This window comes from Beta vulgaris, chromosome 3 (assembly GCF_026745355.1).
Source record: "Beta vulgaris subsp. vulgaris cultivar EL10 chromosome 3, EL10.2, whole genome shotgun sequence".
Taxonomy (NCBI): domain Eukaryota; kingdom Viridiplantae; phylum Streptophyta; class Magnoliopsida; order Caryophyllales; family Amaranthaceae; genus Beta; species Beta vulgaris.
The window spans coordinates 37,837,561-37,863,564 of NC_079204.1; the positions used below are offsets into that span (position 1 = coordinate 37,837,561).

General features: G+C 33.7%; 1 protein-coding gene, 3 long non-coding RNA genes and 1 other non-coding gene across 5 annotated transcripts; 3 read left to right on the forward strand and 2 right to left on the reverse strand.

The window, feature by feature from the left end:
* The first annotated feature begins 10,827 nt into the window (after positions 1-10,827).
* On the forward strand, positions 10,828-13,511 carry LOC125495886 (uncharacterized). The gene is made up of 3 exons (XR_007272285.2): positions 10,828-11,852; positions 12,437-12,504; positions 13,273-13,511. It is a non-coding gene; the product is annotated as an uncharacterized LOC125495886 (long non-coding RNA).
* Positions 13,512-16,021: 2,510 nt separating this feature from the next.
* LOC125495887 (uncharacterized) lies at positions 16,022-17,048 on the forward strand. Its single transcript, XR_007272286.2, has 2 exons — positions 16,022-16,089; positions 16,848-17,048. It is a non-coding gene; the product is annotated as an uncharacterized LOC125495887 (long non-coding RNA).
* Positions 17,049-18,317: 1,269 nt separating this feature from the next.
* On the reverse strand, positions 18,318-21,632 carry LOC130590923 (uncharacterized). The gene is made up of 3 exons (XR_008968817.1): positions 21,092-21,632; positions 19,574-21,010; positions 18,318-18,595 (listed from the first exon to the last, which is right to left on the reverse strand). It is a non-coding gene; the product is annotated as an uncharacterized LOC130590923 (long non-coding RNA).
* A 1,054-nt stretch (positions 21,633-22,686) lies between these two features.
* LOC125495640 (uncharacterized) lies at positions 22,687-26,004 on the forward strand. The gene is made up of 2 exons (XM_048640419.1): positions 22,687-23,145; positions 25,411-26,004. The coding sequence occupies exons 1-2, from the start codon at positions 22,687-22,689 to the stop codon at positions 26,002-26,004; spliced, it is 1,053 nt and encodes a 350-aa protein (XP_048496376.1).
* Positions 22,699-22,805, reverse strand: LOC125496214 (small nucleolar RNA R71). The gene has a single exon (XR_007272911.1). It is a non-coding gene; the product is annotated as a small nucleolar RNA R71 (small nucleolar RNA).

The following is a 26,004-nucleotide window of genomic DNA, read 5'->3' on the forward strand; positions in this document are numbered from 1 at the left end:
ACCCGCGAACTCAATTTTTGGGTCATAAATCAATTATGAAATTTTGACGGGAAATTTGCATTGGATAAGGTTTATTAGTCTCCATATAATGACTTGTTGACGACTTTAAGCGTCTACGCCATGTAATCTATAAAATAATGCCTTCACATAGTTTTTAATATAAATTTCAAGATTTTATGATTAAGTTTAAAGTGTAAAAATTAAGGTTTTTGATGATTTTAAACACAAAACTATTAGAGTTAATAGTAAGGTTTAAAAATAGATATTTTCCATAACTAACATTGAAAATATATGATGTTTAAGAGGTTTTCACGTACTTAAAAGTTGTTGTAATTTTGTAATGAATTGTTATTAATTCTTATCCTGTTTTTGTAGGAAAAGAATACTCCTTGAGTTTAATTGCTCAAAAGTGGCATAAGAGTTGCTTAAATAATATGTACATGTCTAAGAGGATTTGGACGTTATATCATGTTTAGGCCAATGATGAACTTAGTGTCATGTTTAGAAAACTATTTTAGTTCTTAGATAAGATTGTTTGAAATAAAAATTCTAATCAGGTTTATGAATCTCCTTTTAAAGACTTGTTGGCAACATTAAAAAGTTTTTAAAATTAAAATCTTTCAACGAGTTAGCCAAATCCGCGCTCACACCATATAATTTACAAAAATATGCCTACACATAGTAATTAATTTCAAGATTTAATAATTTATAGTAAAATTGTATAAAAGTTAAGGTTTTTGATGATTTTAAACATAAAAACTATCAGGGTTACTAGTGAAGTTTGATAAAACGTTGTTTTGATAATTAACATTGAAAATATATGATGTTTATGAGGTTTTCATGTATTTAAAACTTGTAATTTTATGGTGAATTGTTATAATTTTGATCGTGTTTTTTATGTAGGAGAAGAATACTCCTTAAGTTAATTTTAATTGTTCAAAAATGGCGTTAAGAGTTCTTTATACACGATATGTACATATTTAAAAGGATTTGGACATCATATCATGTTTAGGCCAAGGTTGAACTTGCCATCATGCTTTGGAAACTATTTTAGGCCTTAGCCAAGATTGTTTAGAATGAAAATTGACATGTTTATGTGATCATTTTATGGAGCATGTTAGGAGTAATATGTCATGCTTTGATACAAGCATGAAAAAGACAATTCTATTATTTCTTAATTATATGAATGTATCAAGAAATTAATGGATTGATAAATTGTAATATATTGATCATGCTTTTGAGTTAAAGATTAAAGAAGTATGTGTGGGTTGTGTATGATATTTGATTTAATTAGTGGTCGAATATTAATTAAACTATTAACTATTTTGAGTAAAAGAGGGTCACAATAGAATTCTGGATAGGTGCACGTCTAGAGTATTGAACAAGGTTGGTTGGAGTTCACATTATTAGCCCACAATTCTTCTAATAAAGGGTCATATGGTAACCATGTCCTTTTTTTGGTCGAGATCTCAAAGTGTGGTTATTATGGCTTAGTATCACGGCTTATGACATGTCGTTTTAAAGGTTTGAGGATGGGTCAGCTCATCTATTACTTAGTCCAATTAACCTAGTTAAAAATAAAGTAAAAGGGTCTCCAGTGTGGTGTACAGTGGTTTTTTTATTCATATGAGCCACGAAGGCGGTACAAAGTACAAAGAAGGGGAGGGGGGATTCGAACTTGTGACCTATAGTTCACAACACCTCAATCTTAACCAATAGGCCAAGACATACTTGGTTAGTGTGGTGTACAGTGTTGGTAGTTGTCAAAGGAAAAATAATTGTGTGCTTTGATGAATGTTACTAGTTTTAATTATTTGTAGTATCATGGTAGGCTCTTATTATTTTTCTTAGCTTGTATGTACTCCGTGTATGAAATAATATTGTTGAAATCAAAGAATAAAATGATAAATAGAATTACTGGATCAAGCTATAACCCGACAATTCTCTATTTTTCGAAATACCTTTTCAATATAAAACTTAGAGATTTATCAAAGTGTTATCACCCGTGTAATAACGTATCGGCTTATTCAGAATTTTACAGCGAAAATAGTAATAATAAACTTGAGAAATAAAACTTAATCAACCAAAAAGTCAACTATGAAATTCAAACCACATAAAGTCAAAAATCAACCTCAAAGGTAAAAGTCAACTATGAATGTATAAAGTCAACTATAAAATGTAAAGTCAACACAAGCTCTCCAAATCCCGAACACATGATGCATCATCTTCAAACCTCTAACGGACAATGCACTATTGATTCCTAGAGACTGCTCACCAAATAGGTCATCATAGGATCAATAAGGCACAACCATGATCAACACATAAAAACAAAGCACTTAATCAGCAAAGTTGAGTACTACATATTAAATAAATAAATAAACCTAACATAATACTAACAAATATTAAGCAGTGATAAATAATAATATAATAACATCGCAGACTACTTTTACTGAACTAAACTCCACAACTAATAGATTAATTATTTTATATGGAATAGTCAATGGAACGAGTTGTCTAAACGAAAACCAGTCTTCAATCTAGAAGATGAAGTATGGGCGCGATTCCGTACTCTCCTGACCTACAATATCAAGGAACCTTTAAAATAGAAATAGGACAATGTGATCAATCTGGTCCTAAGAAAAGCCATGGGCTACCACCATGTACTCCAACTCATACTTGTCTAACAATTCAGATGTGCACAAGTATAAAGCTATTTCAATTCACGTTTCACTCTACATGATTAATAAGTTATTCACTTGTTATGACTCACAAGTAAGAAATATAATAAAATCGTCAAAGAATCATAAACTTCCATCTTTACCTTAGGATTAGATAGCGTGATCATCACACTAGAGGAAAAAAGCCCAAGGGATGCGGTCAAAAAGTTCCCAAGGCCTCAATTTTCTAACAGCAGCGCATGGACAGGCAGGCCTTGGCTGCTAGTGCAAAAATTGCAGTCCGTAACTCACCAAGGGTTGCAGTTTTGACACTTAACTGCAGTCCTTAATCCACCAACGGCTGCGATTTTTGTCATACCTACAACCCTTGTGACCCAAAAATTAAAAAAAAAAATATTTTTTTTTAGCATTTTTTGTTATTTTTTTAGCATTTTTTGTCATAAATGTTTCAAAAAATTTATATATATATATACACACACACACACACACACACACACACACACACACACACATATATATATATATATATATATATATAATTATATATATATATATATATATACAATATATATATCTATATATATATATACATATACATATATATATATATATATATATATTATATATATAATATATATATAATATATATATATATATGTAATATTAATATTATATATATATTATATATATATATATATATATTTATATATAGTATATGTATATATATATATAGTATATATTATGTATATATATATATATATATATATATATATACTTAGCATTTTTTGTTATTTTTTTAGCATTTTTTGTCATAAATGTTTCAAAAAATTTATCACACACACACACACACACACACATATATAATTTATGTATATATATATATATATGTATATATATATAATATATATATATATATATATATATATATATTATATATAATATTTATATATATATGTGTGTATATATATATATATATGTATGTGTATATATATAATATATTGATGTAGTATATATATATATATATATAATTATAATATAATATATTATTATGTATATTATATATTTATGTGTATATATATATATACATAAAATATATATATATACATAATATTATATATATAAATATTTTATATTATATATATATAATATATATATTATATTATTATATATATAATAATAATATATTAATAAATATATATATTATATATATATATAATCCTTAGGCATCAAAGTCCTATTATTACCAGATTTTTCTTCTATTAAGGCAATGTAATTGAATATCACGTTTAGAGAATCTGAAAGAGAAATTCCTGAAACTTGACTTTCCTTGGATCTCCACTATCCCATTAGAAAAGGGATGAAGGTGGATTCCTACCTGGAAGTCTCTTCCAAACAGTAATAAGTCAGTATTAGAAGTGAAGGCAGAGTCTAACGTATTCAGTTCTCTTAAATACGAGATCGCTTCTTTTGCTCATAATATTAGCCTTATTCACTCGATGGAAGGGATTTTCAGTCCTGGTATAATGTTTGTCAAGAGGACTTTATATATATATATATATATATATATATATATATATATATGTACATAATATATATATATATATATATATATATATATGTACATATATATATATATAATCCTTAGGCATCAAAACCAGCGGGTGTAGGGAGTACCCCATGAGAGGATAAACTCGAGAACAAGAAAATAACGCAAACCCACAATTGCAAGCAAAAACCCGCTAGTGAAGGCATAGGCTTTTCGAAGCACTATACAACGAGAATTTTAACACTCAGTGTTGTTGATTACATGTTATTCTGTTTGATCTTGATGTGTACAGTGTCTCATGGATCCTATAGCAACTAATTTTTACTCTATTATTGTTTAATTTGGCAAGGAGTTGTTGGAAGTTCAACAATTACTCAAAAAGAAAAACCTCAAAGTGAGGAGTGGAAAAAACAAAGTAAAAGGCTTTTGTCCCACATTGGAAAAATTGCTTTACTTCACCATGTTTATTAATAGGAGTTCCTTAGGACTACTTGTTAGATAGAGTGCTAGATGGATGGAAACACACGTGCGCGTGCCTGCTAGGCTGGGCTCGGGCTCGTGGCGAGCGGGGGCTCGGGTTGTGGGTACGCAACCTGTTTTAGATTTCCTTCTTATGTTTCGTCGTAAATCGCCAGAATCTCGGATTGCCATTATTACCGTATTCTGTACCGTTGCTAGCAAGATTTTCGGAGCCTAATTGATTCTCATTCCATATGTTTAGCCTTCCGTTTTTCTCTTTGGAGCCTTATTAAAAAGGCTATAACTCTTTCTCTCAGACTTCTCCACTAAATATTCTCTGATTTTTGGGAAATTTTCTGATCTCCATCCGAGGTGTATGAGTGCACACATATCTTGGAGTCATGCTAATCCTGGAGGACGGTCGCTTGGTTTCTACTGCACTGGGGTAGCGCGAAATCGTCTTTTAGGATAGTGGTCATCCACATCACGACAATCTACTCTTTGTTCACACTTTAACATATAAGTATCATTTTATTGTTTTTGGTGCAACAATCTAAAAGACGATTATGGCTTCCAAATTTTCTATTCCTGACATGTCCAAACTAGAATAGTTGGATGGAAAAAATTATAAACGTTGGGTGTTAGAATGTAATTTTATTTGGAACAAATTGATGTTGCGTATGTTCTTGAGGATGTAACCTTACCTTCTAGTGAAACTCAAAAATCTGAATTTGAAGCGAAATTTGCTAAGCACGATAGAACTTGTAAGGGTATATTGTTGCACCACATGTCTAATGCTCTGCTTGATATATACATGTTGTTTGATCATGCTAAGAACATTTGGGATGCAGTTAAGGGGAAATATGGGTCTGATGATGCTAGGACTAAACATTATTGTGTTAGTAAGTGGTTATGTTTTCAACTTGATGATAATAAACCTATAATTGACCAAATTCATGACTATGAGAATATATGTATTGCTGTGGCTGGTGAGGATTGTGTATATGTGATTATACGCTTGCCATAGTGTTGATTGAAAAACTGCCTCCCTCATGGAAAGACTTTTGTAACTAGTTGATGCATAAAAAGACAGACCTCACCTTAGAGGAGCTCATAGGTCACCTGAAAATTGAGGAGGTAAATCGTATTTAGGATAAGGGGACCAATATCTTTGGTAGTTCTTCTATAGCAAATCTGGTGGAGCCTAAGACTTCAAACCATTCTGGTAAGAGCTTTAGAAAGGATTTCAAACCTCAAGGAGGAGTACAGAAATACAAATTTAGGGGAAACTGTCATAATTGTGGTAAGCCAAGTCATAAAGCCAAAGACTGTAGAAGCAAGAAGAAATGTTAATATTGCAGAAGCTGTTGATAATTTTATAGCTGTTGTGTCAGAGGTTAATCTTGCAGGTAATGTCACTGAATGGATCATTAATACTGGAGCAACGAGACACATCTGCACTAGCTAGTAAGAAAATGTTTTCAACCTATGACAAAATAGATGATGAGAATGTGTTCATGGGAGACTCAGCTTCTGCAAGTGTTCATGGGAAAGGAAAGATAATTCTTAAACTTAGTTTTGGAAAGCTTCTTATGCTTACTAATAATGTTGTATATGTTCCTGAAATGTGTGGGAATTTGATGTCTGGTAGTTTGCTTATGAAAGCTGGTCTTAGACTTTCTTTTGAATCTGATAGGCTTGTTCTTACTCATAATGGAGACTTTGTAGGGAAAAGGTTTTGTAATGGGGGGCTCTTTATTCTTAATGCTTTTGTTGAAACTATGAATAAAATGGCTAGTACTTCTTCTGTTTATATTGCTGAGTCTATTGATTTATGGCATGCAAGGTTAGGTCATGTTAATGTTGCTTAATTATATTAAAAGGCTTAAACATTTGAATTTAATTACAAACTTCTGTAAAAAAGAATTTTCAAAATGCAAAGTATATATGTTGAAGCCAAATTTGCAAAGAAGCCATTCAAATTAATAGATAGACAGACTGAAGTACTAGAGCTTGTTCATAGTGGTTTGGGGGATTTTAAAAATCATGATAGCATGGGTGGTAAAAGGTATTACATTACATTTTTTCATGACTGTTCTCGTTTCACTATGATTTATCTTCTTAGATCAAAGGATGAAGTAGAGGAAATGTTCCTTAAATACAAAGCTGGGGTAGAAAACCAGCTATATCAAAAGATCAAGAGACTTAGGAGTGATATGGGTGGAGAATATAACCCTAACTCTCTTAAGACTTTTTGTGAGCAGAATGGTATAGTTCATGAAATGACTGCCCCCATACCCCTAAACAAAATGGAATTGCTGAAAGAAAGAATAGGACTCTTAAGAACATGATGAATGCCATGCTTATTAGTTCTGAACTTCCTGATAATATGTAGGGGAATTTATACCTTATGCTTGTCATTTTTTGTGCCGAGTACCTCACAAGAAACTAGACAAAACTCCTTATGAACTGTGGAAGGGTAGACCACCCAACTTGAATTACTTAAAAGTGTCGGGGTGTCTAGTGAAAGTGGGGGTTCCTAGCTTCAAGAGAGACAAAATAGGTCCAGAAACAGTTGATTCAAGTTTTATTAGATATGCTTATCAAAGTGCTGCTTTCCGTTTCCTTGTTAAAGGTGCTGACAATTCTTATGCAGGTGGTAAAATTATTGAATCAAGAGATGCAGAGTTCTTTGAACACATTTTTCATATGAAATCCTCTTGCATTAGTAATGATTTGTCATGTTCTAGCTCTGCACCTAACTTATGTGCTGCTCATCTTCCAGATAATCATGTATCAGATTCAGAGCCAAGAAGAAGCAAAAGGGCTCGGAAAGAAAACAATTTTGGATCTGATTTTATTACTGCTTTCTTAACTGAACCTTATCTGATTGACTGTGATTTTGTCTCTGCTTTCATTTTGGAAGATGATCCTAAAACCTATGATGAGGCAATGAGGTCCATTGATGCAATATTTTGGAAAGAAACTATTAATAATGAACTTGATTCAATCCTAAATAATAATACTCGGGAGTTGACTGACCTACCCAGGGGTTGCAAGCCCATTACTTGTAAGTGGATCTTCAAGAAAAAGTTAAAACCTGATGGATCCATTGCCAAGTATAAGGCTAGAATTGTTGTCAGGGGATTTACTCAAAAACATGGAATAGATTATTTTAATACTTATTCCTCTCTCACCAAAATTGCAACAATTAGAACTTTGATAGCTCTTGCTTGCATTCATAATCTTGTTGTGCATAAAATGGATGTGAAAACTGCTTTTTTGAATGGAGACTTGGAGGAAGAGATTTACATGACTCAACCTGAGGGGTTTATCATTCCTGGTCAAGAAAATAACATTTGTAAGTTGGTCAAATCATTGTATGAACTTAAAGAAGCTCCAAAACAATGGCATGACAAATTTGACAAAACTATGGTAAGTAATGGTTTTCATGTAAATGAAGGAGATTCTTGCGTTTACTCTAAGCATGATGCCTCTGGATGTGTTATCATTTGTCTCTATGTGGATGATATCCTAATATTTGGTACTGACTTGGATCGTGTCAAGGAGACAAAGAACTTCTTAAGTTTAAAATTTGAAATGAAAGACATGGGTGAGGCTGATGTTATTTTGGGAGTTAAAATAAAAAGAACTCCAAGTGGTATTTGTTTAAATCAGTCTCACGATGTAGAAAAACTTCTTAAAATGTTTAACTCTTTTGATGTTGATCCAGTCAGAACCCCTATGATCCAAGTTTTTCATTTAATGAAAAATAAGGGCGATCCAGTTTGTCAATCCGAGTATGCGAAAGTTATTGGAAGTGTTATGTTTCTTCTAAATTACACAAGACCTGATATTACTTATGTGGTAAGTAGACTTATATAGTAGGTACACTCATAACCCCAACAAAGATTATTGGGATGCTCTTTGACGGTTGCTTAGGTATCTTAAAGGTAACATGGATTAGGGTCAACACTTCTCTAACTTTCCAGTTGTTTTGGAAGGTTTTTGTGACGCAAACTGGGTATCTGGTAATGACGAAATTAACTCTACGAGTGGCTATGTCTTTACACTAGGTGGTGGAGTTGTATCTTGGAAATCTTGCAAGCAATCTTGTAATGTTGTGTCCATTCTGGAATATGAATTTATTGCTCTTGAATTGGCAGGTCATAAGGCTGAATGGTTGAGAAATCTGCTTGCAGATATTCCAATTTGGGGGAAGCCAGCTCCTTTTGTCGCTCTCCACTGTGATTCACAAGCTACCATAATTGTTGCAAACAACCACGCCTACAATGGGAAAAAGAGACACATTCGTTCGAGGCATAAGGCTGCCAAAGATTTTTCAGTCTAATGGAGTGATATCACCGGATTATGTTAAATCAGAAGGGAACATCGTTGATCCACTAACCGAAGGCATGTGTAGAAAACTAGTTTTGGAAACATTGGAAGGGGTGGGCTTAAAGCCCATTTGATGCATTGTAACTAATAATGAACTCCTACTCACGATGAGTTCAAGGGAGGACATTATGAATAATTCGGAAGCACAAATTTTCATTTTCCATCCCTAGATGTTTATGACGTAATGTGCTTGTTACAAATTGAAATTGAGATTTAGGGTGAGCTTAGGCTCTTAATGAATCCATATCCATATTTTTTGAGGTTTGATGTAGCTCATACTTGATGGGATTCACCTACTTAGATGTGGAAGTGTGACCAATTTCTATGAGATTTGCATGGGCTAATTCTCTAGAGCATCTACGAGCCTCCAGGTGTAGACGTATGGCCAATATAAGGCGTCACTATTATTCGCGGAGAATCAGAATATTATACATGGTCACTTGTGTGCTTTAAGTGATGTATCTTTTCCTCCCTAATAAGTTCAAGACTCATGTCACTTGATAGGAAAAAGATCCTAGCTTAAAAGCACTAAGTGTTAATTCAAGTCGCAAGACATTGACACTAATGCAATTGGTTTGATTTTCCCAAAGCCAATTCTTTCTTCCTTTTCATTCCTTTTCTTTTCTCTCTTGTTGAACCTGTGGGGGATTATTGGAAGTTCAACAATTACTCTAAAAGAAAAACCTCAAAGTGAGGAGTGGAAAAAACAAAGTAAGAGGCTCTTGTCCCACATTGGAAAAATAGCTTTTCTTCGCCTTTTTTATTACTAGGAGTTCCTTATCACTACTTGTTAGAAAGAGTGCTAAATGGATGGATACACCACACACACACGCGTGCGCGCGCTCCGGCTAGGCTAGGCTCATGGCGATTGCGGTGCAGGTTGTGGGTCTATGGTCTGTTTTAGATTTCCTTCTTTTGTTTTTTCGTAAATAGCCAGAATCTTGGATTGCCATTATTACCATATTTGTAACCGTTGCTAGCAAGATTTCCGGAGCCTAATTGATTATCATTCCTTATATCCAGCCTTCCTTTTTTCTCTTTGGAGCCTTATTAAAGAGCTTGTTTTCTCTTCAATAAACATATAGAAAAAAATATGTCTATCTTACAGACTTCTCCACAAAATAGTATCTGGTTTTTAGGCAATTTTCTTATCTCCATTCGAGGTGTGTGAGTGCACACATATCTTGAAGTGGTGCTAATCCTAGAGGACGATCGCTTGGTTTCTACTGCACCGGGGTAGCGCGAAATCGTCTTTTAGGACAGTGGTCATCTACATCACAACAATCTACTCTTCGTTCACGCTTCAACATATAAGTATCATTTTATTGTTTTAGTTGCAACAGGAGTTTCTTGTATGATTGGTCATTTAAATATTTTTGAAGTTAGAGATCATGATGCATTTTTGGAGAATTTCATAGTGATTAATTCATGTTGTTTAAACTATTCGTTTTAATTGTTTGGCTTTGATGGTTTTGAATTATAGTTTAACAGTCAAAATTAACTTTATATATTTGCTTTGGTTTTGAGGACCATCAATAGTTTCAGTCTATAAGGAGTTATATTGATTCTTAATAATGGTATAGAGTACTTTAATGTTTGTTTTGCGCTCCAATATTCTGATCAAATAAGTACAAATGTTTTAACACATGGCTGTAATGCTTGAGATTTTTGATGATTTTGTAAGAAAAACATTTTCTAAAGTGATAAGTTGGTTTTTAGTTGCATATAGGTAGGTATTAAGTCTCATTTTCATGAAGTTTTTAGTGCATCTTAGATCTAATTGCATGATTTAATCATTCTTTTGAACCATTGTGTTATTTCGAGATACTTTCGGCTCTTTTATGTGATTTTCAGGTTCTTGAGGTCGATTGTGACTAAGAGAAGCTAATATGGTTCATAGATGGTCTACATGGCAGTTTCTGGATGCGAGAAGATGAGTTTGAGTGCTTTGGGGTTGAAGGAATGATGATATTGAAGAATACTTTCTTTGCGGGACCAAGCAGAATCTCACTTGCCCACGCACCAAGGCGCACGCCCAAGCGAGATCCCGCTTGCACGTGCGATGTTGCAAGCCAAAACATCAAAATCCTTCTGTTTCGCGTGCACGCCCAAGCAGGATTCTACTTGCCCGTGCACTGTGCTGCACGCCTGTGCAGCTTCTTGCTTGCCCTTGCACGCTGCTACCGATCTATTTTCGCGACTCTTATTGTAACACCCCGTATTTTTATACATGTTTAGTAATTAATTATATTATTTTAGTTTATAAAAAAAATAATTTAAAAAATATTTTATTAAATATATTTTATTTCTCACTTATTGACTTTACCTTAGAAGGGTCTAAAAAAAAAATTCCAAGTTTGACTAGGTTAAGTACCATAGATTTAGTTAAACTATGTTCTAAAAGAAAAGAGAAAGAAAGAAAAAAAAGAGAAAAAGAAAGTAAAAAAAAAAAAAAAACAACATAAGAAGATAGAGTGCTGCTAACCTCCTCACAACCTACGAGCAGCATTCTGCTTTCTTTAAAAAAATAAAAAACTCTTGCTTGAAACTCCATCGAAGCTACAAAAGAAAAAAACTAAAAGAAAAGATCATCATCAATATCTATCACACATCAACTTGATCCATCATCTCCATCTTCACTTGGTTAGTGGATATTTCAAAGAGAGAGAATTGGGTTTTATACTTGAAATTTTCGGGTCGAAAATCGGATCAAGAAGACGAATTCAGGGTCTTTTTACACTCTTCTACGTTCTAATTGCGTTATTAATCAAGTAAGGATCTTTTCCATATTTTAAGTTTAGTATGTGTTAATTTTTCTGAATTTGGAGATTTGTTGGTTTAGGGTTCTTGAGTTAAATTGAATTGTGGGTTTTGATTATGAGTGTTGGGTGTAGCTTGATTGAAAGGAATTTTGTTTATTAATAGTAAGTTTATCAACAAGAACTATAACTCGTAGAAAATAACAGGTCAGATTCGTAATTTGTGTTTTTCGTCAGTTTATGGGCATTATTAGCCAAAATACTAATACACAAAAGTTGTTCGTATCGAAATTTCATCCAAGATAGGCTCAAGAAACGTTTCATTTGGACTTCATTGGAGAAAGTTATCTCTATTTTAAGTTTCTGCTGAAATTAAATATAACGCATGTTATTTTCATGTAGTTAGTAGTATTTAAAGTTTGACTTTTGTTGACCGGTTTGACTTGTGTTGACTTTGGTGTATTCTCTTTGGATTAAATTTAAAGTCAGTTGTTTTTAAAGGTATTCAAGGCTCATTAACTAGGTTATGTCTTTTATGTGTAAACTATGTAAAGGTTGTAGTCAAGTGATTTATACCATATTCTATTATATTGTAGATCGCGGGTTCGTAGAAGAACCCTTTTGACTTGTAATTGAGATTGATTGATAGTGGTTTGCTAATAAGGTAAGATTTCTTACTAAACTTGTACAATTATGTTTTGTGTTTATTTGGCATTGCTTTTGTCAAAATGAGATCGTTTTACTTACGATGTTTAAATATTGAGATTCATACTCATATTCGGATTGATAAGTTTATAAGATTTATATTAAAAAGAAGAAGTTCTCCTATGTAACAAGTTTGATATGAAAGTGTTAGATTTTGAGCAGAGGAAAATCCTCGCCCTTACGAGGGTTTCTAGTTTGATTGAAGTTTTAGATTTTGAAATGAGGAAGTTCCTCTCCCTGAAGAGGGATTCTAGTTGTGGGGTTGCCGGTAAGCGGTATTCTCCAAGTTTGGAAGTACGTTGAAACGTTGAGTTAACAGTGTCTCAACAATATATTTTAGTAGTTGGGAGTATGTTGATCAATACTCTTGCCATTTGTCTTCCTTCTTGGTACGTTATCAAGTTAGGGGTATGCATACTAGGGACTTTGGTGTTTACCTTATCTAGTGAGCCGAGCTAGCTCATTGGATTTTTTTATTACTTCCTACTCACAGATTTCAAAGGAGTTATATTTGAAAGTTTTACAGAATGGTTTAGAAAGAAGGTAAAGTGGATTTGAATTATTGAAGGTTGTCTACTATATTCAAGTTGAATGATGTACAAGTGAAATGATTTTTTTGTGGAATACTATATATGTATTCCACCTGCACATTGGATAGTTCAAACTTGTTATTGGTATGAAATCTTGCTCAACCTTTTGGATGATATTACATGTCTTCAATGTGCAGGGCTTGATGGTGACTAGCTTATATTGGGGTGAGACCGTTGACTTCACCTAGATGTAGATTTGTTAAAGTTAAGACTTCCGCTGCAATGGATTAGAATTATGGTTTGTTATAGGAGTGTATTAATTAATTTCATTTTCTTTTAGTTGTAATAGTTAATAATTAATTTATGTATTAGTAGTAGTACCTTTCGCTTTGCTGTTATTAAGTGCTTAATAACCGCGGCATAACAACTCTTGAATTGTCCATGCTTTGTACTCTAATATGTTTTCTAAAGAAAGTGGAAATTCAGGGTTGTTACAGTTGGAAATTCACTACTACATAATTGATCTAAGGTAATACTATGAGTGAAATTGTTCTGAACATCTTTCTAAGATATACTTCAGAATTTTGCATCGAATTAGAGGTATATGCAATTGTAGTATATTAGTGTATTTATTATATTTGCTTATATTTTATGTATAGGTTTGTGTATGGTTGGCTGCCTCTTCCTTATCATAGATTGCTCTAATTAATTTTTTTTTTACTAACTTTAGCTTACTAATGAGTAGTGACTGCTATTAAGCTTGCTGGAAATTTCATCATCTACAGCATTATTCTTTGACAACATAAGCAATTCAGAATGACTAGACCCTTTCTCATGAGGGAATGTCCCAGACTGGAAGATTGACATGTGGAGGCATTCTATTCTCGACCTGCCAATCTCACTAGTTGACACCCAGTCCTAGTTTTTCAATACTGCTTATAGTAGTCAAAGTCTGTTGTATTATGCTGCTTGATGCTAGCATAGGCTATCCGCTATGTCTAATTAACTTCGTTTCTTACATCATGCACTGCTGATATGTATAAATAATGTGATTTAGACTGTCCTTGGCAATCGATAAATCTTTGTAAACTTCTATGTTGTCATTATAATGTGGAAAGGTTTCTAATCTGCACTCTTTTGGCAATGGTTTTTGTATGATCTTCTTTATCCTCACTTTCAGACATTCGTTCTTTATTAACCTTTGTTAGTTATAGTCCAGTTGTCCACATGGGATATTTAGATTGGTCAAAAGTCTGAGTTGGTACTAGAGTGCTAGAAGTATTAAGAGAAAAGTATAGGGGGTATCTAGGATATATTGACCTCCCTCATGTTCATTGAAGTTTTATGCATTAACTAAATTAAATCAAAGAGAAAGCTATGATTCTGTAAAAATATGATAGCACAAATCACATGGATTGGTTGTCATTGCATTCCTGTAATTCTACAAGGCTCTATCAATTATAGTGCTAAGCCTAATAATGCTCCCTCTCCAATGTTATAATGACTTAATTCTTCTATATTGCAGACATCTAGAGAACAACAATCTAAGTGGAACAGTTCCTAGAAGTCTTCTTCAAAAACCTGGGCTGCGCTTTTCGTAAGTCTAAATTTCCTTGTGTCCTTATTGCAGACATCATCTACAGCTCTTTGAAGATTGAAGATCTTCACTATTTGATTTGTAATTCGTAACATATATAGTACTTATTCTTTGACAACATTCTTTCTAAATTTAGTTAAGCTCCACTTTAAGAAGGAGAGATGGAAAAGAAAAATAAATTTACGATAAACCTTTTGCATTAAATGACCTCTAATTAAACATATGGGTGCACAAGTATATCACTAGTTCTATTTTTTTTTTTTTTGACAGATTAGATTTGTTATCATATAAGACTTTGGAGTTTCTTTTTCCTTATTGCAGGATGATGGAAATAATGGCGGATTAGAGTAGCAAGCATGCATGATACATCGAGAAGTATGCGTACATGGATAATGGAATTGAAGAATAATGAAAGAATGAATGACCTTAAGATTGATTTAGGTTTATTTAAGGAGATGTATATATTATGATTTTATGATTTAATTGTCAGATTAACTATTTATATTTTGGATGCAATAGTATGTTTTCGATTGAGTATACTCTTTCGCTCATTTTTTTACAATGGTAGTTGAGTATTTCTACTCATTTATATCAATAATATCATTTTATTTCCTCTTCAATTATTACGTTTATACGTTTTACTATATTATCATTGTATATATGTCGATAAATTAAAGAATGTTACTATAAGATATGTGAAATAGAAGTGTTACACTATAAAACTAGCTGATAAGAAGTGTTGCCAAATATCTAATAGAGTGTTACATATGCTGATTTAAAATGATACATAATATTTAACAAAGTGTTACTATAAGTCAAGAGATGACATAGAAAATGCTACTATAGATAAAAAAAGTATTACATAAAATATTATTAGTAACACTGTAAAAATGCTACATTAGTTTAAAAAAAGTGTTACGTTAGAGAATTTTGAGTAACACTAGAGAAACTGAAACATTAGCATTGGAAAGTGTTACCTTAGAGAATAGGTAGCACGGGCAGATGTTTCACTTATAAAAGTGTTACATATGACCTAAAGCAACATTTTAGGCCATTAAGTAACACTTTTGGGGTGATACTTTAGGCCAATTATGTACTAGTGATTGGAGAAAGTTATCCCTAGTTTAGGTTTCTGCTGAAATTAAATATAATGCATGTTATTTTTATGTAGTTAGTAGTATGTTGACTGATTTGACTTGTGTTGACTTTGGTGTATTCTCTTTGGATTAAATTTAAAGTCAGTTATTTTTAAAGGTAGTCAAGGCTCATTAACTTGGTTATGTCTTTTATGTGTAAACTATGTAAAGGTTGTAGTCAAGTGATTTATACCATATTATATTATATTGTTGATCGCGGGTTCGTGGAAGAACCCTTTTGACTTGTAATTGAGATTGGTTGATAGTGGTTTGCTAATAAGGTAAGATTTCTTACTAAACTTGTACAATTATGTTTTGTGTTTATTTGGCGTTGCTTTTGTCAAAATGAGATCGTTTTACTTACGATGTTTAAATATTGAGATTCATACTTATATTCGGATTGATAAGTTTATAAGATTTATATTGAAAAGAAGAAGTTCTCCTATGTAACAAGTTTAATATGAAAGTGTTAGATTTTGAGCAGAGGAAGTTCCTCGCCCTAACGAGGGTTTCTAGTTTGATTAAAGTTTGAGATTTTGAAATGAGGAAGTTCCTCTCCCTGAAGAGGGATTCTAGTTGTGGGGTTGCCAGTAAGCGGTATTCTCCGAGTTTGGAAATACGTTGATTTAACAGTGTCTCAACAATATATTTTAGTAGTTGGGAGTATGTTGATCAATACTCTTGCCATTTGTCTTCCTTCTTGGTACGTTATCAAGTTAGGGGTATGCATACTAGGGACTTTGGTGTTTACCTTATCTAGTGAGCCTAGCTAGCTCATTGAATTTTTTATTACTTCCTACTCACAGATTTCAAAGGAGTTATATTTGAAAGTTTTACAGAATGGTTTAGAAAGAAGGTAAAGTGGATTTGAATTATTGAAGGTTGTCTATTATATTCAAGTTGAATGCTGTACAAGTGAAATGATTTTTTGTGGAATACTATATATGTATTCCACCTGCACATTGGATAGTTCAAAGTTGTTATTGTTATGAAATCTTGCTCAGCCTTTTGGCTGATATTACATGTCTTCAATGTGCAGGGCTTGATGGTGACTAGCTTATATTGGGGTGAGACCGTTGACTTCACCTAGATGTAGATTTATTAAAGTTAAGACTTCCGCTGCAATAGATTAGAATTATGGTTTGTTATAGAAGTGTATTAATTAATTACATTTTCTTTTAGTTGTAATAGTTAATAATTAATTTATGTATTAGTAGTAGTACCTTTCGCCTTGCTGTTATTAAGTGTTTAATAATCGCGGCATAACAACTCTTGAATTGTCCATGCTATGTACTCTAATATGATTTCTAAAGAAAGTGAAAATTCAGGGTTGTTACACTTATTATTTCTTTTCCAATTTATGTAGGTGATATTAGGTTTTATTAAACATACATTTTGAGTACGTTTTATTATTAGAGAATAGACTATTACTTTTTAGAGAGCTTTTGAGAGAAACTCCATTAGTGAACCTTGAATTCTACAAGTTTGATTCATTAAAGTAACGACTAAGTTTTTCTAATCTCTTCTTTTCATTTATTATTATTATTTCTTTCAATTTATTTATTATTTGCTTTGTTATTTCAATTATGAGTGATCGAGTAGTTTTATAATCTAGGGTTAAGTTGGACCTTAGCAATGATTAATACATGAATTCCTCCATGATGTGATTAATTGTTCTTGCTTGATTGAATTGTTCTTATTTTCATTATCATACTAGGCATAGATGATTATGAATTGATTCCTTATGTCTTATTTTCAATGGGAATTGAATCTAGATGGATTTGTTGATTCAATCAAGAATATGAATATCTCTATGGGAATAAGTAGATAGGATTACTAGGAATTTATTTGTGATGCCATGTTTAATGTCTCTTTCTTGCATGATTCCATGGGAATAGGTTTGATTGCTTGTTCAAATTAGCCATTGGTACTCGGGAGAGATCTTTGGTAGTTATAGAGTGCATTACTCCTTTTGAATCATTGATTATGTTTATTGGGATGGAAATTATTCATGTATTCATGCTAGTGGGGATACTTAATTCTAGATGTCTTTATTGATTGATTATATATACCTTGTGTGTTCTTAGTAGTTGTCGTAGTTTAGCATTATTATTACACTACTACATTAAAAGGCAAAGGCAACACACCAAAATCGTTGCAATAGCGCTAAAAGTCGTTGCAATAGGCCTACTGCAATGGTTTTCTACCGTTGCATTTGTTGGCGTTGCAATAGGCCTACTGCAACGACTTTTAGCCCTATTGCAACGGTTAAACGTGTCGTTGTCTTAGGTCAACTATCTTTTGCAATGACTTTGTTACAGGTTAATTATGAAGCATTTTTGGCTATTGCAACACCCACGAGCTAAGCTAGTGCAACGAAAAAAAAATTTCCATTTTTTGTGGGGATATTGCAATGATTATTACTGTAATAACCTACCGAAAACCTATAATATTACAGCCTCGGATATATATTAGTAATAATGCAACAAAAGCAAAAGTGGTCTTAAAATGCCAAAAATAATTGTCATATCTGTATTATAATTTCCAAAACTAATTAAATTAAGAGTATACATGACAAATCCTAATTAACGAAAATTAATGTACTTAATCAAACCCAACTAATATATATTTGTTTTAGTACCACAAATACTTCTAATAAGTACATATAGATCATCTTCCTTCTAAGCACCGAGTACCGCATCATATACTATGACTAGCTAAATCTGGCCGATAGTATGTATAGTGAGACGTCTACGTTTGATCTCCTCCAGATGGTTCATTATTCACCTAAAAATTAAAACATTGTAATAGTTAGTAAACATACACCATCAACAACACAAAAAAGGCTAGTCATGTATAGTGACTCCTTTGATTTGTTTCCGTACGTATTATAAAAGGGATTACTTAAGGAACAAAAAAAGGACCATGGAGACCCCTGACACTTGACACGAAAATGTTAATGAAAACTCACTACTCATGTATAGGACTCTTTTTATTTCTTTTTGTTTATCAAAGCTGATCAAGGCACAAGATTAGACACAAATGCAATTTAAATCACTAAGTCCTCGTCAGGCTTGACAAATTATAGAGTACGCAAGCATGATAATAGAAAGTTTTAATAAGTTGAAAGTTGTAACTAGATTGTCTAGTTACAGCTTTAAACTTATTAGAACTTCATTTAAGGAAGAGTTTAGCCTAAGCACATGGAACAATGAAATAATCCTGAACCTTCATGTCATTGACAAATCCACTGAGTTAGTAAACTGCCTCTAATACTTTTACTAACAAGTTTACTAAAACTAAGTTATATAAATTTAGATAATATAAATTATTCTCGTATTACTTATAGTCTGCAAAGAAATCTATGGAAAAAAAAACTCAGAATAAGGGTTGCAGATTTAGATAGCTAAGTTCGTGGCCTAGTAAAGGATTTTCCTCAAACACCAAATAGGTGGTCTATATATATTCACCACAGGTTGTTTGCAACTGTTGCAAATCAGACTTTAGAATACAAAACTGTGCTTTCCAAGACCACAGGAGATGGCAACTTGACAAATAAGCTCCACAAATTAAATTGGGGGACATAAGATGAGATGATGATGATGAGACATGATTTAGATTCCTTGTAGAAAATAATGTAAAAAGAATGTGTATAAATGGCGTAGGGTGAGAAATTATCCCAATAATCAATTTATATTTACATAGTTAATGTGTTTACATAGATTGGGGGACATTAGGATGTATTGTACTCATTCTGAAATTTACCATAATTTTGTAGCTTGTACTAGTATGAATCTGCCTCTTGAATATTATCTCATGATACATTTCTTGTTTATTATCTCATTCTTGTTGTTGGCACTGAGGAGAATCGTTTCATGCACCTGGCAGCACTAAAAATGTCATGTTGGCCACACTTGCAACTCTTTATCAAAGGCATATAATGATGGTTGCCATGTACTACTATAAAAATATAAGAGAAACACTTGAAAACACTAAAAATGATGGTGGTACATGGAGACACATTTAGTAGTACAAATATATTTAGGATAATGTGTGGTTTAAGTATGATCAATGCTGTTGTTAAATGATTTTATTTGTTCCCAATCAAGCAATTTAACCGAGACTTTTTTATTAGTAGATCGCAGCATCTTTGTGATTATTTCTCATTAATATCTGATACTTCATCAAATCTCTTAGTATGTTATGTTATTGCCTCTCGCAATTAGTGTAGTCCTCATCCTTTGTGATGTTAGCTGGACTTATGTTGCATTCTGAGTTGTAAGTATTGTTGTCAAACATAGCTTCTGAAAAATCACTTATTAGTTCCTTAATTACCTCTGTGAGTGTTTGGTTCCTACTTTTTTGTTCACTCCATTTCCCTAGTTCTCTGTCCTCTCTAGGTTTTACCCCAAACAATATCTTCATGATTTCCCTTAGTTCCCTGTACTTGAACTTCCCATCTTAAGATTTTCACACCTCAATCTTAAAGCAATCACCATACTCTAGTCCCGCCTTTAGAACCACTGTAAATTCACCCCCCCACCACAGGTGCAACCGACCAACACCAGCCTTACTTCATCTCACACCAGTAGAACCTCTACAATGTTTTTAATTTGGTTCTAAACATACCAAGTTTACATCAACAAGCAAAAGCAGAACTTTCATATCAGGCCTTAAATGTCATCACTCATCATAAGTAATTTTCAATATACATGACAATATAATTAATTTTCGAGATGGGCACAAAGGCACAACACATCAGACAACTTGAATCAAATCAGAGGTTTGCTGCCTCGGAAAAGCATCTATCACAAGCTGAATCACAAAATCTAATTAAACTTGTTCATACAGTTCATAGAAAATATTTCTCTCAAACTTCACATAGCAAAAAAATGGATTGAAGAACATACCTTATGAAGCTTGACTATGATCCGAAATGTTAATGCAGGAGGTGGAACAAACTCATATCATGCAAGGTATCAATAATTAGTAGTACAAAGTAACAAAACCTACTTTATTTCACAGCTAAAATAATTTTTCCTAAAACATAAAACTCGAATAACAATGGATTGAAGAACATACCTTATGAAGCTCGACTATGATCCGAAATTTCCCCTCTTTGTTGGGTTTTCTTGAATTTCGACTCTTTGCTGTCTTTTCTTGAATAATTTACACTCTATATTTATATCATATTACCATGGACTAAAACGATAACTGTAATATTAGAGAATTCACAAAAATCAATTGAAGAATTTACAGAATTACCGAAATTCAAGAAAGTACCTTGATTTTGGAGCTCAACTGGGTTTCGTGAATTTTGAAGAATTTCCAGAATTCCGAAATAAAGGAATGCACCTTTGAAGTTCGACTGGTATTCGAAATTTCGCCTCTTTGCTTGTTTTTCTTGAGTTTCGCCTCTGTGCTCAGGTTTTCTTGATTAATATAATTTGGCCGACTTGCTGCGTTGAAAACCTGAATTTTGCAGATATACATGAATTCAGGAAGAAATTTGGAATAATATTGAAGCAAATCTCGTGAATTCTCCCTCTTACTCTTAGTATATAATCACAATTAGTGAATTCAGTTCCTCCTTTCAGTTCATAGGAGAGGATTTGGGAGATTGAAATTTGTTGGCAAAATTGATAGGGTTGTTCAGTTTGTGATTCGATGTCAGTTACCTGAGTAGATGGGTTTCTATTTTTTTTTTTTGAGGGGAAGTAGATGGGTTTCTTTGTTTGAGGAAGATAAGGCTGTTTGAAATTGATGCAAATTTTCTTGTGGAAAGTAGCGTTTAAAATTTCGTCAAAAAAAGTGATGGAACTATAATAATATGTTGAGCGAATTTTTTTTTGTGGGCTAACGCAACGACCTATATTACATTATTGTTATTATTTCATCAAATGCAACGACCATCATCAAGCCATTGCAATAGATATATCTAATGCAACGGTTACTATAAAGTCGTTGCAATAGCTTAATCCATTAACCTAAATTGAAATGTGCCGTTGCAATAGATGATACTAGTGCAACGGTATAAAAAACAACCGTTGCATTAGCTTATTTTAACCATTGCCTTTGATTAAAAATGTAGTAGTGTTAGTTCAACACCCTTTTCATCATTGTTTGTCATTTGTTTAGTTAAATTGAGTCAAGATTTCTAGTGTTTGATATCGTTTGTCCCTGTGGATTCGACCTTGACTTGCCCTGCTACATAGTTAGGAGGTTAGTTAGGAAATTTTTTTTGTTATGTTCGCGATACGCCTATCAAATTTTGGCGCCGTTGCTGGGGACCAATGGTATTAGATTAGTCTATCTTTGATTTATTTAGCTAAACTTATTTTTGTTCGATCATTGTTACTCTATTTGTTGTTTGATCTCTTTTCTTTCAGTCTTTTTGTTGCATGCACACTCTTAGCAAGGGTTCACAAGATATAAGTACTCTTGATTGCGAGATCGAGGCTACAACAAGGAGATTAGTAGGTCAAAGAAGAAAATAACAACAAGAACCAATAATAGGAGACGAAGCACCACTAAAGTCTCTAAGGGAATATGCTGTGCCCGATGAGACCACCACCATCATTACCAGACCAACAACAACTGCTACACATTTTGAGCTCAAGCCACATTTCATCCAGTTCATCTCACAAGACTCATATGCGGGAACACCCAAAGAGAGCCCTACTGATCATTTGGCTAACTTCCTAGAAAAGTGCAATACTTTGAAATTAACAAATATTTCTAATGATTTGATTCGATATTGTGCTTTTCCTTTTTCTCTCAGGGACGGAGGAAAATAATGGTTCAAAGAAGAAGAAGTGAGGAAGATTGCCACATGGCCAGAATTGAAAAAGGCCTTTCTTTACAATTTCTTCCCTCCTATGAGAGCTTCCAAGTTCAGAAATGAGATATCTGGTTTTCAACAACATGAATTGGAGTCTCTCCATGAAGCATGGCAAAGATACAAGGGTTTGCAAAGGCAGTGTCCACACCATGAGATTCCTGAGTGGCTATTGATTCAGACATTTTACAATGGTCTGAAGCATGAAGTTCGAAGTTCTATTGATGCCGCATCAGGCGGTACTTTCATGGCCAAAACTCCAGAAGCTACGAAGATAATGTTGGATGATATGGCTGCCAACAATTATTTGAATGATTGGAGTGTGCCTCGTGGAGCCCCTAAAAGGGGAGGTAAGTATGAGGTTGATGCTATTGCTACTTTAACTAACACTGTGCAAGTTTTGGCAGTTAAAGTTGATCAGTTGAGTAGCGGATGTTGTGAGATTTGTGAAGTGCAAGGTCATTCATTTAATGAGTGTCAATACAATACCATGGGAGCGGTAACTGAGCAAACACTAGTAGAAAAACCACGATTTTGCGTCGGACCTGGGACCCCCATTTGCGTCGGACATTGGTCCGACGACAAAGGCCTCGACGCAAATGACCTAGAGTTGATCTGCGTCGTTTCTCATGCGACGCAGATGTTTGAGCTATTTGCGTCGCACCTTGTATATGGTGCGACGCAAATTGGTCTTCCCCAGCCACAAGAGGATTAGCAATGTGCGTTGCACACCCAGCAACATGCGACGCATAGCTCATTATTTATTAAAAAAAAATTGGATTTGCGTCGCACACCCAGCAACATGCGACGCATAGCTCATTATTTATTAAAAAAAAATTGGATTTTCGTCGCACACCAAGCACCATGCGACGCAAATCTTTCAGTTTTTTTTTTTAAAAAAAAAACAGAAACTCAATGAACCATAAATGTGCATTAATAATGTAAAATAAGTATTACAAACCATTATAATTGATACAAACCATTATAATTGATACAAACCAATTGTATAATAGATACAAACAAATTACATTACAAACAATAAAGGAACATTACAACCAACGTTTTCCGGTGAGCTTGAGGAAGAAGACTTCGAGAAGAAACAATTCCAGATCTGAAAAAGAAAATAAAAATTTCAGAATTGAAAGTTAAAAAGAAATCCTATATCTGAAAATAAACCTTAGACTAGGTTAAATGCCAAAAATGTTAACAAAAAAATCAGTTATAAAAAATAAAAATAACAATGTTCTGACAGTAGCCTCATGAGATCTTCCTAATTTATAAGCCTGATATACAATTAGTTGCATATCAGAGTAGCGTTTCGGGTAATTTTGAGGAAATTGACAGGTATTTGGGATGAATTTGGAGGTATTTTGGGAAGTTCATAGAAAACTTCACCCTCCAACTAACAACGAACAGCCTGCTTGCGAAGGCAGCTCGCCTTTCGTTTTTTAGGTGTGCAAATGGATTCTTTGATTATTCGAAGTACTCTGTAAGGTTTCATTTTTTATTCCCAGTGAAATAAAATCCAAACTTATCAAAAAGAAAAGGAAATTTTGTATTTTTCAGATCTGAAAAAGAAAAAACGAATTTTCAGATTTTAAAACTAAAATAGAAAATCAGATCTAAAGATGAAAAAATGAAAGCAAAACAGATTAAAAATTGAAAACAAACTGAACGTGTCTCGTACGCTATTTCTTCTTCGAACCTGTCTCGTACGCGATCCCCAAACAAAATCTTAAAATTGGTTTCACCAAATCTTCGAACCCACGTAACGCGATATTCTTTTATGCCTTGGTTTTACCGCCATTGTTGATGATTAAAACTTGAAGCTTTTTCGAAAATCGCCAGTAGGTACTGTGAGAAGGGGCTCGACGGAGAAGAGAATCGAGACTGGGCAATGGAAGATTGAGAGTGAGGGAGAGGAGCATAGAAGGTGAGAGATGAGATGAAGGAAGGTGAGAGATGAGATGAAGGAAGGTGAGAGAGATGAGATGAAGGAAGGTAAGAGAGATGAGATGAAACGGCTGCTATCAATTAGGTGTGAGATATGAGAAGGAGAGAAACGGCTCTATGAATTACGTCTAAGATGTGTGAAGTGGGTGTATAAATATTCGCGTAATTTGCGTCGCACCATCTACTTCCATGCGACGCAGATACGTAATATAATTTGCAACACACCTTATTTCCATTCGACGCACATCATTAATTTGCGTCAGATGGAAGGCAAGATCCGACACAAATTATTTTTGTGCGTCACACCCATCACCTAGTTAGACACACATTGGCCTCACTTTCTCCCCACTACGACGCAGCAATATGCGTCGCATAATAGCAGCATGCGACACAAAAAGGTAATATGTGTCATACATAGTGAGGGTGCGACGCATATTGCTCGTATCCTGATGTGGTTTTTGATGTTTTGCGTCGTACTCTATTTGTCATGCGACGCAAAAAGGTTTTTGCGTCACTTCCGTGCCAGTGGGACGCACATCAGGAGACGCAAATCGTCGTTTTTCTAGTAGTGAAACTAATTCCCTCCTAAACACAAACACAAGACCACAAAACAATCCATACTCAAACACATATAAACCAGGTTGGAAGAATTACCCAAATTTCTCTTACAAAAATAACCAACCTCAAGCCTCCACCCACAAACTACTCCCAACCACCCGGTTTCCAACAAAGGCCACCATTCAACTCCTCCTCCTCCTCATCCTCAACATCCAACCTTGAAACCATCATAGAGAATTTAGCTTCTTCTCAGGCAAAGCAAATTGAATATCAAGCGAAGCAGAATGACTTCTTCAGCAATTCCCTTCAACAAATTCATGCTCATAATAAAATGATGGAGAATCAGACGACACAACTTGCTCAACAAATCAGTCACCTCTCAAAACCTCCAGGCCAACTTCCAGGGCAAACCGAACCAAACCCAAAGGGGTTTATCCATGCTATCTCATTGAGAAGTGGTAGAGAATTGCAAGATCCCTATAGGAAGGTGAATGACCAAAGGAATAGTGTAGAAGAGTCAAAAAACCTGAGTGACAAAGATCAAGGTGAAAACGTGTTAGAAGATGAAGCTAAGGAGACTGAGAAAAAGGAACCTGTTGTCATACCTATTGCACCATACAAGCCACCTGTTCCATTCCCTCAAAGATTGGCACAAGCAAAGCTAGAGAAGAAGTATGGGAAGTTCCTTGATATTTTGAAGAAGTTGCACATTAACATCCCTTTCTTAGATGCTATCTCAGAGATGCCTTCTTATGCTAAGTTTTTGAAAGACATGCTTTCCAACAGGAGAAAAATTGAAGAGAATGTCACTGTTTCACTAATAGCTGAGTGTAGTGCTATTTTGTAG